At 41.7% G+C, this 15,794-nt stretch overlaps 1 protein-coding gene across 1 annotated transcript in view; it reads right to left on the bottom strand.

The window, feature by feature from the left end:
- The window catches only part of LOC106856340 (neural-cadherin-like), a 60,813-nt gene that overhangs the window by 4,629 nt on the left and 40,390 nt on the right, over positions 1 to 15,794 (bottom strand). The window contains exons 23-33 of the mRNA XM_088172252.1: positions 12,820 to 13,091; positions 11,799 to 12,013; positions 10,660 to 10,787; positions 9,977 to 10,104; positions 8,556 to 8,679; positions 7,825 to 8,005; positions 6,801 to 6,967; positions 5,831 to 6,095; positions 3,403 to 3,583; positions 2,239 to 2,483; positions 600 to 754 (exon numbers count right to left, since the gene is read on the bottom strand). Coding sequence (XP_088028378.1) covers positions 600 to 754; positions 2,239 to 2,483; positions 3,403 to 3,583; positions 5,831 to 6,095; positions 6,801 to 6,967; positions 7,825 to 8,005; positions 8,556 to 8,679; positions 9,977 to 10,104; positions 10,660 to 10,787; positions 11,799 to 12,013; positions 12,820 to 13,091 — 2,061 coding nt within the window. The remainder of the gene's footprint in view (positions 1 to 599; positions 755 to 2,238; positions 2,484 to 3,402; positions 3,584 to 5,830; positions 6,096 to 6,800; positions 6,968 to 7,824; positions 8,006 to 8,555; positions 8,680 to 9,976; positions 10,105 to 10,659; positions 10,788 to 11,798; positions 12,014 to 12,819; positions 13,092 to 15,794) is intronic.

Below are 15,794 nucleotides of genomic sequence, written 5' to 3'. Positions count from 1 at the left end.
GCAGCAATGTTAAGAATACCTGCTTTGGGTATAATCTGCTCTACTCTCAATATAAACAGCTTATGTTCACTGGTGTATTTATCTCCTAAACACAAAAATGCAGAAAGGTTCTTCCACAACCACCACATGCCCCAGAGACTCAGAGGAGCCAATTCAGAACCTCCCCTTCCCAACGAGGGAGGTGTGAACACCTGCTGTTGGCAGCAGTCTCTGGAAAAGCCTGGCCATGAGCAACAGTCACACCAGGCTCTTCCAAGCCCTTGCAGCTCCATCAGAAATGAGCCCTGAGAAGCTCAGTGTCTCCTGAGCCCCGAAACCAAACCCAGCAGCTGTTTGTTCCCTACTGCTAAACTTGCCCTACAGGCTCCTTTCAACATGCACTCAGGATCACTGGCTCTAAGACAAATTAAAAATGGATAGGCACTTATCTCTGCTTAGGAAACATGCACCCTCCTGTACAGACCCTTCCAAATAATTCATCTGCCAATTGCAGTGCTGAATCAGCAGAATGAAGGCTGAGGAAAAAGCACAAAATGCATTTTCCTTAGCATGGTGAGGTATCAGTCCCCTCTTAATTGTAACATAACAGTGAACCTTACTTCATCTTGCTCCCCACCCCCTTCTTCATTGTAGTTGAGGATGTTTTCCCTGATGTCCTCCAGATCCTCAGGATGAGCAGATCCGTGGTAAACGCCTCCGTGCAGAGCCTTGCGCGTCCTGCAGTGAGCCCAGAGGAAGCCGGCGCTGAGCAGAGCTGTGGGGACACAGGAGCAGAGCACGCGTGATGCAGGCACCAGTAAACCCCAGAGCACAGCAGGGCCAGCACGGCTGCACTCTCAGCAAATGTCTGGGGTTTGCACTGCCCAGAACATCAAACAGAGAAGAAGAAAAGCCTTTAAAGAGCATTTTGCAACACCCTTTAAAGCCCAACTCGAAGTTGGTTAAAGACCAAGTCGCATCTCTGACCTGCCTCTGTCCCGTGTGGAGTTGAACTTTGTCACAGAAAATGCATTACAGAGGGGGACAAAGAAGTAATAACATGTTGACAGTAACAGACACAATTACACACAAATGAAACACAAAACACAAGACAGAAGAGGAAATTACTTTTAGATGGTTTACTAGAACACAAGAATCAGGCACATTTTGCCTTCGCATTCATTAATTTAAAATTTTTTCTTAAATGCTGAAGTGTATTTACACAACTGACAAGCTTCAACATCACATACTGAACATTCTATAAATAGAAACTTGTGTATCACCATACTATCAACTCTATAAAAATCAATAAAAGCTCAGAGTAGGACCTCAAAGCATTGAATACCATAAATTACCAGTGCAGTGAATTAAAGAAACTGGAATCTCTTACAGAATATCTACATGGCAGCAGTTTCGTGGAGCAGAATCTGAATGACCTTGGGACTGAAACTGAGGTACACAGAAGTCATGCCCTGCACTCCTCTAACATAAACCTCAGCTATCTGGAATTCCAAGAGCTGTGGTACCACTTAGCTTCCCGCGGATTTGTTACTCATATTTGCATGGCAAACATAGTACCTAGCAGAGTTGGGGAGAATCATGGTATTTCCATACTCTTACTACAACTTCTGAACGAAACTGCATTAACACTAACAGCCAGGAGAAAAATCCTGTGTCTTTACTCAGACAAAATTCCATGACATTTGAATAAACAAGACTCCAAGATGTGATCCTTCCTCACTTATAAGATCCTTCTGGTTTTCCTCTTCAAGATCCAATGCCTAAGCCTGAAAAAGGCTGAGGAAGACAAAATCAGTTGAGCTGGGACACAACTGACAAGATGCAAAGTCTGCTCCTGCCTGACCGGTGTATTCCTATCAGACAGGAAGTTTCTCCTAGACTGAAAAATCTGTTTCATGCTCAGCAGTATTTTAAACAATGCTTATCTGGTAGCAATCTCCACGCTTGCTGTTCAATTGCATTTGCTTCCAATTATGCATCTGAACAGCTCCTCAGCAATGACGTGAAAATGTGAAGAAAACAAAACTGCAGAGACCTTCCATAGCTCACAAATGTTGATTCACTTAGCGATGGAAGCACAGAGGGATGAGAAATCAGTGATGGGAGCACGGCAAAGGAACGAAGGCAGAGTTGAGTCTCCCTCAGTTGTTTTCGGCAGGAGATGAGGCGATGGTTGCTCGGGACAGGTGGACACGTGTGCTCACCACAGGTAATACAAGACGTAGTTGCCGTAGCTACCTAGGAGTGCCAGGAAGCAGACGCAGATGGCGAAGAGGGAGGTGAAGCTCAGGCCCGTGTCCTTGTGGAAGATGGCCAGGGTGATCTCGCAGTGGCGCCCGCTGTAGCCGTCGGGGCAGTGGCACTGGAAGGTGCTGGGGGACAGGGCCACGCAGGTGCCGTAGTTGCAGGGCTGCTCGGCGCACGCCGTGTACACGCACTGCCGGCCCGAGGCGTTCTCCAGGATCATGTGTCCTGCGGGGCAGCTGCACACACCAGGGCAGAATGGCACCGTTAGACTGGGACACAGCAGCCGTGACAGGCAGCACTGAAGATTTTAAAACACACTTTGGTGACACTTTTGGCACGGCTTCCAAAGCAGCTACTGGGAGTAAGTTATGTGAAATCATGGCAGGTCGTAGCCTTTCGTGAGGCAGCCATAGCATGAGCTCCACAACTTCATGTCTGGGGCTTTCAAAACTCAGGAAGTTCCACTGCCTTCTGCAAGATTATCATTGTGAGAACCAGCTGGGTTGGCATGTGCAGTTCTGGCTAGGCAGGACAAGCTGAGCTATGTTCTTTGAGTTTCCAGGGTTAGAGAACTCCATTTGTGTGGACAATGGCAGTCAGGAATGTGTGCAAACATTAAAGTGTAAGTAAAGTGTTCGTTTGCACACCACAAGCAACAGGAATTAGTGTTGTCCTGACCCCAGCCACAAACACAAGAATCCGAGCTCAATAATGTTCCTAAAGCAGCTGGAGGAGCCTGGGAGGGAACAGAGGTGACAGCCTGGGGCACACAGTTAAAAAGCATAAAGCATTGACACAGCATAAGCTTCACAGCACAGCCAGGGAACTGTGCCATTCCAGCTCACACACCCACCTGTCCTATTTCCAGGGTTTACAAGCATTCTGGATTTGATGCTGCTCTTTAAATATTTTCCATTAGACAGGGCAGCTGAACTTGCTCCAGAATCCCTGGAGCCAGGCTGATTTACATCAGCGGGGGTAGTGTCTCGAAGGACACAGTAATCTGCCCCCTGTGCAGGTGTCCAGCTTTGTGTGCCACTGTGGTTCCAGGGATTTGATGAGATTGCCAGTGCCAGCCTTCAAGCTGCACACTTCAACATCCACCCCTTCCCACCTCATTCTGAAGGGTGTTGTGCTTCTATTTCCACCATTTACCTGCATTCATGCATCATCCACAAATCAATACAAATAAATTCCTGGTTGCAAGGGTTATTCCTGCAGGCCTCCGAAGAACAGCCTTCTTTGATGCCTTGGGCACTCAATACTGACACGAGCTCCTTCCCATGAGTGTCCAGAGGGATTCTGTAGTTGTTAAATCTGACATCCTTCATACAACCTACAGCAAGGCACAGAGACAGTTTTAAAAACCATTCAGCCAGAATCATTTGAAGCAGCTGTAAGATTTGGCAGTTTATGCTTAATAAAGGACACAGGCTATCAAAGATTAAATCCAGGACTGAATTCACATAAATTTTCATAGCATTGTCCTTCATTTTTTGACCGAATTTGCTAAAGTTTTAGATCAAGATTCCCAGTGTTTTCCACAATAATCAAGTGCTGCTTGCAGGCCTTGTTCTGGTTTTGGTGAGGCAGACTTAATTCTCCTTCCAGGGGCAGGTGTGGGGCTGTGTTTTGGATCTGTGCTGAACACAGGGTTGATCACATGGAGATGTTTCTGTCATAGCTGAGCAGAGCTTTCCTGCTTTTTGCAGGGCCATGCTGGGGAGGGGGCTGGGGCTGCCTGGGAGGCTTGGAAGGGACACAGCCAGGACAGGTGACCCCAGCTGACCCAAGGGATATCATGCTCAGGATATGCAGTGAGGAGAAGAAGGAGGGAGGGGAGATGTTTGGAGAGAAGGTGTTTGTCATCCCAGATAACCATTCCATGGGATGGGGCCCTGCTCTCCTGGACATAATTGAACACCTGCCTGCCCGTGGGAAGCAGGGAATTCATTCCATGTTTTGCTGTGCCTGTGTGCATGGCTTTTGCCTTCCCTATTAAACTGTCTTTAGCTCAACACAGGAGTTTTCCAGCTTTTACCCTTCTGATTCTCTCCCTGATCTTGCTGGTAGGGAGTGAACGAGACGTTTTGAAGGGCTGGAGGCTGGATGGAGTTAAACCATGACAGGGCTTCTATTTGCCTACAGTAGTCAGTATCCCTCCACTGTGATTTTCATAGGAAAGTTCAAATATTGTGAAGAATCTGTTACATGTAGATAACTTGTTCTATTCTTCAATGTACCAGTAAAAATTGTGTTTTGCCAATTTTAAATTGTAGCTTGTGGCTTACCTTACCTTTATAGTATGAAGAGCAAACCACAAATAATTGTGAGAGTCTTCTATCAGGGATAGAAAATTTGTACTGAAGATGTTGTGACATTAACTTTGTATGCACAAGTTGCCTCAGCATGAAAACATACTTTGATTAATTAAGTACATTTTATGACTTTGAAGTCTTTAAAGTTTCAGCTACTTAGAAGCAACATTAATAGTCCTAATTAAAATGATATTCATGCAACCATTTGACTTCTTTATTTACTTAAAAACAAACACTATTACTCCCATAAATAAAAAATTCAAAATATGCTCCCTAATTCACATCATAAACTTTATTTATTGCAATACTTCTAGTGAAGCAATAGAAAACAATATTTTTCTAAATAATTTGTGATACACTTATGTTGTAAATTATTACTCTATTTAATTTCTCTCCAGGCACTTTTGTATTACTCACTGAAGTACTTTTGCATGGTGAAAAGATGACCAACTTGGTTTGAATGGATTTACTAGGGCCTGGTTAAAGAGGTGAAGGGCATGGGAGAGAGGTGACCTATAGACACCAGGCAGGCTTAACCAGCAGTGATAATGTTCCTTGGCAGTAAAAGCTGTGCTGATTTGCTTTACTTACACTGTGGGTTTAGGCAAAGGCCAAACTTCCAGCTGAGCTCAGAGTAAAGAACTGCCATGAATATTTCAAACTTCCAGTTCTTTACTACTCAATTTCCAGCCTGGAAACTGATTTGCTTTTAGCAGACACTGTGACCTTATCCACAGTTGCTAAAAATTCACATTTTTAGCTCTAATTCAATAAATCATTTCTAATTTTAGTTAATGCTTTGACTGAGTGTAAAATCCAGTAATACCGTGATAACAAACCAGGATTTGGTGGGTGATATGCAATGCACATATAAAAATTCCTTTTAGCATAGGAACAGATGTGTTTGGGAGGGAAGGAGAGCTGCCAAACAGACTGGATAGAACCATGCACTGAACCAGCTCTGTCTATCCAAGGCAGGGAGCCATGCCCAGTCCATCTGGGAGAAGCTTCTGGATCTCCAGGGACAAACTCTCTGCAGCCAAGGCAAGAGGCTACCATCATATTCCAGGTCCAGTAGGCAAGTGTATGTGCATGCAATTCCCTGCTGTACCTTCTCCTGGTCAGAACAGCTTATCTGTCCCTGTTGCAAAGTGTCATGCAGGAAATCTGTGTACTTTGGGCTCTATATAAACAAGAAAGTTTCCTGCAATATGCCTTTAATTTTACAGGTCTGTATTATGAACAGTGAGATCAAGAATTCCTACCTTGAAAACTCTTGTTTTGATTGAATGGGTAGGTGTTTCCAAGGACCAAGCTGCTGGGGTCAATGACAATCTCTTTGTATATTCCTGCTGCTTTAGTAATCTCTCTCTTCCCACCTCCTTCATAAAGGCGAAGAGTAAATTCATTTTCATTTCTCTCCAATGTGATGTGATGCCACTCACCATTATCAATGTGGTAGGAGGGAAGGCTTACAGAATAGTTTCCATCACCCAGATTGTATGAGACCACTAAGAGTCCCTGAACAACCTTGTGGATAATTAACAAATAGCAAGAAAGAAAAGAAAAGTCATTGCCTGGCATTTTGTATTGACCTGTAACTTCAATGTTAAAATATTTGTTTAAATTTAAGGTATGTTTACACTCTAGGTTTAGGTGCAATATATAAACGCTTCAGGTGCTACTGAACTAGGCAACCTAAATGTGGTAGTAATATACTCACAGTGGTATCTAAGTCACCTTAGGAGCAATTTTACCTTGATCTCTCTTGCACAAATTTATGGGGTTCTTCAAATAGTCGAGAGCCTGGTGTGTCACAGCTACAGTGACAGCTCAAACCAACTTGGCTGAAGAGGTGACTTGTTCAGTGGTGTGTATAAAATGAGAAGGCTGTCACTTTGAGAGCCTGACATCATTAGATCTGCCACAGGCACCCTGCTTGGCAGAGTCTGAACTATGTAGAATTGGCCACATGGTTCAAAAGGACACCAGGTACACTTCCTGTTCATCCTATTCTGTGTAGAACCTGTATTTCTCTGCAACTGGCATCGAAATCCAATGGGATACTGCAGGTGAATGGTCAATATCTCAAGTAAAGGATCAGATGTGTCTATCTATAAAACAAATTCCAGAGTCTTGGTGCTCAGCGAAAGGTTTCTGTTCTGTTTCCATCACTTGAGTGTTTCTCTGAGCTGTCTCTGGACTGAAGTCAGTGTCTGTGTGGAGTGTCCTCACCTGCAGGGTGATGTGCTCGTCCCTGCCCCGGGACAGCATGGTGGTGATGACACTGTCGGGCTGCCGCGTGCGCACCAGGGCCTGGAACTGTGTCCTGCGGGCAGACACGCTGACAGGGAGCTGGTAACGGATGTGGCTGCCTGCCTCAAACCTGTACTCCTTGGCCACTGGAAGGGACAGAAACCTTTCAGCCATCTCATGAGGAGAGGGAAACATTATTATTGCCCTTAATGGCATAGTAAGAGTTGAAAGCAAAAGGGAACCATTGCAATGCACAGCATGGATCTCTGAGACAATTTGTCCTTTGGGACATGCTCCTGTATTTATTTCCACAGCTTCTCCAGTCACTCTCATCCTTCATTTTCCTCTGCAAAGAGGTGTTCTCCCACCCAACTTGATCCTGCTAATGTTCCTCCTTACAATGTTCACATGGGGTGACAGCAGGGAGCAGCACCTCTGACCAAGACAAGAGACTGAAGACCAAGTATTAAGTACCACAATCAAATTTCACAACCTGTTTTTTTATAATTGTCTTTCTGGTGCAATCTTTGGCTCCATGAGAGCTAAAGATCCTACTATTCCTAAGCATAGCTTCTTAAGCCAGCAGAATGTCTTCCTGACACCAATGGAGCAGTAATTTCCAATTCCAGTTGTATGGTTCTAATTCTGCACATAAAGTGGTACTGTCACACTTGTATTTTTTAGGTTATTAGATATTTCTGAAAGTGTAAACAGATGCAAATCAAACAACTGTAATAAAATAAAATAAAATAAAATGCTTTTATCACAATTTTTGTCATGCAGCCATGTCATTATACAGTCATTGCACAAACACCCTCAGGATTAAATAAATGATCCTGTACTGAGAAAGAAATTACTAACGATCCCAGGCAACTACACTGCAACATGGCTTTACATAATGTAATGTAAAATCACTTCAACAATCATTACCTGCAAATAACTGAAGTTTCTGTACTGTAAAATGTAGCAGCCTAGCACTAATGAAACAGAAAACAGGGTTCACCTTTATCACATCGATAACCGTGGTAGCCTGGCAAACAGTGACACGCAAATGAGCCCCAATCCCCAAGGCACCTCCCATGGATACCACAGGAGGAAGATCCCATGGTCTCACAGCTCCCATCCGTCAGCGTGCAGCCAGGGAAGCTGTTCAGGGACTCTGCAGGAGACTGAAGGTCATATACCTTCAAGAGACAATTCAGGACACAAAAATATTATCTGAGAAACATATTTCATTTTTAAACAGAAATTGCTGCACCATTTCACTGTCTGTTCCTCATCCGCATTGCTTAAGTTACTAAGTTTGCTTTTTGACATTCAGACTTCAGCTGATTTTATCAAGAGCATATTTTGCCTTTGAATAAACTCAAGTGACTATGAAAACCAAAAAACCCCTAATACTTCCTAACAAAGCAGACAGCTGGCATAAATATACATTTATACAATTGCCATTCAGAAGTTCCCTGAATGCACAAAGAAGCTTGGAAAACAGCTGCATGAAGCAGGGGATAAGCAAACGCACAGTTCCTGCCTCATTAATCCTTCTATTGAGAAATAACTTTTCAAGGTACTTATTCTAATTGTCACAGAAATTTTTTTTGTATTTTACACTGATGGATGAGGGCATATTGAATACATTGATGGAAGCAGAAATCTCATGTATAATACGGATCTCCCGAAAATTGAATAAAGACGTTTTCTTCTCTGCTAAAGCAAATGTTACTCTGCTCTTACCTGAGTATCCAAGATGAAATTGCGCAAGCAGCCAGAAAAATGTTTGTGTAGCAATTGTGGGTAGGAATATGGTAACGACTCCTTCACACCACCCAGCTGGAGAACATGGTTCACATTCAAATACCTTTAAAAATCATATAAATAATAAAAATAGATGTGCATCTACCTTGAAACATATGGAGATAAATAAATAAATACGCTGCATTTCCAAACAATACAGGCTTTTTAACATAACAGCAGAATGCAACTACTTTATCTTCTCTCTCTGAAATAAAGCCCTTTAAAATAAAGAGTATTTTTTTAAACATAACAGTGAAACCTGCTGGAAGTTTAACTGTGGGACACTGTTATATTTTGGGTATATTTGTGTTCAAGTCAGAAACAGCTGTGATATTCTAGACACCGTATTGTTCTTCAAGTGCTCTGTGTGCACACAGACATCCTGTGCTGTAGGAATACTACAACAAAGGCTGCCCTATGTATGACAAAAGTCAGAAATCTAAAAGTTGGGTCCATGTGGTCTAAAAGACATGGTAAACATGTCCAAGCTCTGCACTGTCTCCCAATCATCTCTCCAAGCCAAAGAATTCAATGTATTTTAGTCCTCATACTTTCTTTTCCCCAGAGTTATGAATTCATTTCTTTTGTTTTCATTTTTCCTTATATTTTTCCCTTTTTTGTGCTCCGTTCATGACCAGGAGACCTCCATGCAACTGTGGACAAGGCTTAATCCCAATGCTCATCAGAATGCTTGCTCAGACTGTTTATTCCACAGCTGAAGTATCTTTGTTACTACAAAGGTTTCCCTAAAACATAGCCTGAATATTCCTCACTGTAACTGTAGGCCCTGTACAGAAGGGATTGTCTAAATCCTCTTTGTACCATTCTTTTATACACACTGAGACTTATCATATCTCTACTTAGTTTTCCCTTCTTTCTGTTAACTGACCTCAATTCTTCCATTCTTGATTCTTACTCTCAGGGTGAGCTGATCAGTCATTGCTCTCCTCTGGACTGTACCCAGCTGCTCCTTGTCCACCCTGCACTGTGGGGCACAAATTGGGCCTAGGACTCCAATGTCAACTGGCCTAAATTCATGAGGTTTTAAAGAGCAGGCTCACAGTGACTTGATAAACAGGGAGAAATCCTGTGGGTGGAGGGTGGTACACAGGACCACAGAAACTCCAGTAATAGCCACAGGGTTTTGGGGCTGTCACTTAGTACTGAAACATTACTCAGAGGGAGACTGGTTCCTTAAAATTTGTTTCGTGCTTTAAGGTCCAGGCTTGGCCTAGAATGCCTGAGAAAAGAGGAAATTCTTTTTATGTTCCTAGTTGTGAATAACTTGGCTTCAATCTAACAGGTCAAATGTTCACAGGCCTTAGAATCAACAGCCTGTCAGGGGATCTCCAGGAATGTACCTTGCTCTCCGTGGGACAGACCCCAGGACTTCACAACTGGAGCGATCTTCAGTGGAGAGCCAGCGGCCAACCCCCTCAATCTCGGACACCACGGCTGCGCTGCACCGGTCCAGAGTGAAGCGCACATCCTGCACAGAGCACACAGCACCGAGCTGCAGCTGCTGCACAGCCCACTGCACCTGCCACACCACATCCCCAGCTTATACTTCCTCCATACTATCAAGCAAAAAGGGCTGGGTTGTTCCGTGTTCTGTTGGCCTTGCAAAAACCACTAGAGCTAAAATGGTAGCATTTAGCAAAATAGGCACTTCTCAACTTTGTGCTTCTGAGTATTTTAACCACTTACACAAGACCTGTAACTGCATTTGCAAGTAAATAAATATCTGCTTTTTTTGCATAAGTAACGGATTCCAGTGACCACATTCTACATGTGCTGCAGTAGAGCTTAAAAATGGTAAAGATTGCAGAGTATGGATTATAACATCAGTGGATTTGGAATTCACAAGAACGTTGCCCCAGAATTCCTATTACTCATCAAACCTCCACAAACAGCTAAGACAATACATGTTGTCTGTTCTTTATTGAAAGGCTGTTCTTTCTACCCTCCAGTCTGTGCACAGAGAAATATTTTTAGCAATATTAATATCCTGATGTGGAAAAAAAATAAAATTACAATAACTGACCTGACCATTGGTTCTGACTTCCAGTCTATGCCACTTCTTGTCTGCTACATTCAGATGACTTGGAAACTGCAGCACCACAGAACCTGAGCCATGACCCATCTTCAGCACAGGAATACCACTAGAGAGTTCTAATACAACATGAACAAGAAATTAAATTCAGCTATAAAATGTCACTTTTGGGTATCTCAGCAGTTATTACAGTTATGGTTATTACTAGTCACATACAGGCGGTTCACAACAGAAATAACTAGAATTATACCCTATGTCTTCTATTAAGCAGAAGTACTCATTCAGTATATTATTTACTTATATACTTTAGATTATTCCACTTCTCTGTCAAAACACTGAAACTAATTCCTGAGAAGCAATCTGCAATTTTATGATGCTCTAAAACGATTAATACATGCAGGTTTCTTCCTTCCCATCTTCTACTCAAATTTACAAGTAACTGCAAAGCAAGGCCAAAAAAAAAAAAAAAAAAAGAGGTAAATTATTAACTATTCAATCACATTACCTTTCACTTAATCAGGAGAATATAAAATGCCAACCATACTGTGCATCTTGTGTGCTAATTCACAAAAAATAAGCAGCAGTAACCTTTTAAATACCTGTCAACATAAAGCACTGAGTTCTACTTGTGGATGAATCTTCCCACAGTGGCACATGGGCCTGGATTCATCCATCACATCATTGTCCGTTCAAAAAAATGTGCAAAGTTGCCCCAAGACCAAAGGGAGTTTAAGTGGATTTCTTTTCTCACCAAACTAGATACAAATGACATGCAACTAAGACTGCACTACTCATCTAATACCTATCTTCAAAGCACCTAAATTCCTTTATAGAACTACAGTTTTCCTAGGCAGAATATTTTTTTATTTATATATATATCAATCTGTCAGTTTTGCTTTCCCCTCCATGTCTACAACTCTGTGATGAACCCAAAGCCAGAGGTAAAGGCTACAAAAATAGACATCAAAGGAGAAAGACTTGTTAGGAAATGCTTCAAAATTTTTTTACACCAGAAAATAAGTTACCTCGTTAAATGGAAAGACAGACTTCATAGTCTAATTGTTACATTGGTCATATAAAATCCATTCCCAAAAGACATTTAATTTTTCCACACCCTTTTGCAGAAGTACCTATTGCAATGAAGTTTTCTGTACTCCCAGGTTCTGGATTTGATAAAGGGCCACTATATAGTAAAAGTCCATCTGGAACCACAGTAATAAACTCTAGAGAGAGTGAGCTTTCAAAACAAGGTCTGATGGGACGAAACCATGCATAACCATTTCCATGGAAACTGTGCTTAGTCTGCTGGCAGTCTGGTCCATGAAAGGAAGCAGGACAAAGACATCTGAAAGACCATAAACAAAAGAAATAGTCAAAATTCCTCCATGTTCAGCTTTTTTTTTTTTTTGGTTTTACATGTAGAAAACGCAGAACTTAAATCACAGTTTAAAAAATCAACAAAACAAAGATTTTAGCAGAATCTTAGGGCTGTTTGGCAATTATTAAAATGCTCTAAGAGTACAAAGTATTTTTATTCCCTATACTAACTCCTTAAAAAAAAGAAAAAAGTATTTTTGAGGCCAAGCTTTTGAGAACAATGAACTTTTTTCCTAAATAACAAAGAACACCAAACATCGATTTATTACAGAGTAAAGTCTGGGAGGTTAATTCCTAGCTGGAATTAATTTTACTAGGGGAATACTGCTGCATGCCAGGTGATGCTATAATAAAGCAAGTTTACTATCTAATGCTTTTTAGGCTCCTTATTACCCATTGTTTGAACTACATTTCACTCCTACATCCCTGCTGCTACCACTGATATTCACCTTTATTATTACTCTCCTGGAAAAGAAAAAAAACAGGGCACACATGCCTTCATCCTGAATTAGGTGCTCTTAAAAAATGACAAGTGTTAATTATGTGTTCCCCAGGGTTTTCTTTGTTACTCATGCACTTTTTGGGACCACCATCAGGGTCATCAGGAAAGCCCCTGTTGCCATTAGGTTTACACCCCAGTGTACTTGTGGGTTTTTTTTGTTTCTCCTCCAGTCAGAAGCACATTGATGGTTATTCCAGACCAGTACCTTGTAAGCACCACTCAACGCTTGTAAAACAGAGGGGAGAAATAACGTGCAGTGCAGGTTTCCTCACCTGTAGCCATTGAGAGTGTCAATACAAATGCCCCCGTTGAGGCAGGGGCTCCCAGGGTAGGAGGAGCAGGGCTGGTGCAGCCGCTCACGGGCAGAGCAGGTGCAGATGCCGCGGCTGGAGGTGGTGAGGGACACAAAGGACACACCCCCAGTGTCCATCACGGTGGGGATGTCACTCACACTGAGGTGGCTCGTACAGCCCTCGCTGCAGTTGGCACTGCTGCACTCGTCAACATCGATCTGGGAGATGTTCAGCTGTAGAGCTGACTGCATCTAAGAGAAAAGACAGTTTAACACATCACCACTCTCATCCTAAAGAAGGCTTTTACCTCAATTCTGAAAAATCAAAGCCATCAGAGACAATGCAGTGTTTAGTTTCTTGAGCATTACTTAGTAATTAATTATACAGGCAAGAAAATACCCTGAAAAATTCAGGAAACATTTCTTTTAAAAATTACAGCAGCAGCATTTCCTAAAAACCTAATCACTGACATTATCCATGTGAATATGTTGAATCTGCACTGATCTAATAACATTATTTCCAAGGACCCAAGCTCTGAGAAGAGCAGTGACACTCCACCTTCTGAGCTGCAGCATCTGCATCACACCTCTCTGCACTTCAACAGCAACAGGAGTGTTTCAGCTTAAGCCGGATAAATCCTCCTTCAGCAGTAACATTCAGATATTATTTCTTATATTATCTCATACAAAAGGATACAGACACAGGAAAATGCAGAGTCGAGCTGCTTTCAATAATCACGTCCACAGACAGTGACCTGACAAGACAACTATGTAGCAACTTGGATTCAGTCTAATGATTTGTGCCCCATAGATTTACATTTCATGTCGAGCTGTCTGCAACAAAACACAGTCAGTTCAGCATACTGGATACTGTATTCTATGCCACATTAATCTTTGCTAGTTCACTGTTTTTATTGGTAATTGGGGTTGCACCTGAAAGCCCAAGTACCAAATAAAAAGAGCCTCAGACCTTGCAGGTCTGGTATGCAGGAATAGTGACTCTGAGATCGCAACTTCCATTCCAAATGGAGCAAGGAAGAACTGTCAGGGAGGGAGGAAAGGGAGCTGCTCACAGTGTGAGGCAAGAACAGAGCTGCCATTAGTCCTGGCTTTTGCCCTTCAGCCTGCACACCTAAACTATCACAGTCTGTTCCTTCCGCTTATCTGTGAATTTTGCACAGGTGTCTGTTATAAAGCTTCAGAATTTGATTTGTATTTGTTGATTCAAATACACTAAATGTGTCTTTAGCACCCAAATTTGAGTTTGGGTGAGTGAGGCAAAAGACCTCACTACTCTCACAGTGGTACACAAATGAACAAGGTATACAAATGTAAAACTAACAACACTAGAGCTTTATATATGTAACATGTTTTTTTTTTCCCAAATGGTAAAACATATGGCAAATACCTTAAAAATAAGCTTTGAAAAGATCAAAACAAATACATAAATACTAAAGTGCTTCTATTTTTTTCTCATTTGTGTAGTTATCTCAGTTCACCACTGTAAGAACTTTGATCTTTATAATCCTTTGTTGCTATATTCTCAAATACCATAACACGTAATGATGCCCATACCCCCAAAGGCACAGAGTATACATTGTAATGACATGATACATCCTGTCAATGCAGGTCTGTGTCTGCTGCCCACATTTATCACCATCAGTGGAGGGTCTGTAATGCACATTTAGACATCTATGTAATACTGTTATTGAAAAACTGTATGTAAACAACCTTGGCTCCTTTAAAGTATTAGGATGGATTATTTTTCTGCTAAATAAAAATTGCTGTTGTAACACTATATCCCCAGGAGGTAAAGCAAACATATTATTTATGTAGCAATTCAATGAATAATTCCAGTGCTAATTACTTATTTTCTATATTTATAGTTATACACATAGAAAACTACTGGAGGAATTCTCCAGCTATGATTGGTTTTCTGTAAACTATTGGCAATTACTCACTAGAGCTATTCATTAAATATTGAAAGGTGGTATATAATTAATAAAAACATACTTTTTCATTAAAATATGTGAAGCAATCCCCTTGTTACCACTTTGATGAATTCATGTGTCATATATTATGGCAGAGAGTATTTAAAATCTATGGGATTTTCTATATTATTGTTGCAGTAATTCAATAGATATGCAAGAGAAGCAGTCATTATCCTTCATGAATATTTTCTGTCTGGCATTCCCTATTTGGTCACTCTGAAGACTCTCATAATCCACAGAGCCATTCAAGATACACCAAGATGGACACAGGTTGTAAGTTAAGACAGCCCTGTTTGGTTCCCAGACTCAGGCAGATTCCACCATATTCACACAAATGGAAAGTGGGAAAATTGGGAAAATCATCCATATGATGTACCAAGTATAAAACCCAAATATGGCCAGTGCAAGTAAAAAGCTGAGCAGTGTCACTTTGCCTTTGGGCAGGGCTACAGAAAAATCCAAGACAGACTGTGTCTGTGTAACTGAGTTAGAGAGCAGGACAGTTAGGGAACACTAAGAAGGGGAGGAAAATATCTTCCATCCAAAAAATATTTGCCCCTTACAACAGTACAAGAATTTGGGGGAGAGTGTCACTTTGTATTTGAAGTTGTCCTTTGGTGAGATAAATGCAACCACAGGATTGGTTGTCTCCATCTTGCTCACCTGTTGCAACTGTTCCCTAACCCGCACATTCCTTCCAGCAGGACTTTTCTTCTCAAGTGTCACCTCTTTGTACTGCAGAATTTCTGTAAAGGTGACATCAGGCCTCCACTCTAAGTGTCAAGCTCAGACTGATATGGGGATTTGGAGATTACACAATGAAACATTGACTGGAGAAAACACAGGTATCTAACCCATGACAGCAATGCAGACCCATTTTTTCTGCAGCTCTTCAGTGACTATTCATTGAACCAGAAGTTAGTACAGCCATACAATGCCAATATGTATGGCACTAAAAAGAAGG

The sequence above is a fragment of the Sturnus vulgaris genome, chromosome 12 (assembly GCF_052056855.1).
Source record: "Sturnus vulgaris isolate bStuVul1 chromosome 12, bStuVul1.hap1, whole genome shotgun sequence".
Taxonomy (NCBI): Eukaryota; Metazoa; Chordata; class Aves; order Passeriformes; family Sturnidae; genus Sturnus; species Sturnus vulgaris.
Note: the sequence above shows the minus strand (reverse complement) of the source record. Positions and strands in the feature narration are given on the sequence as shown.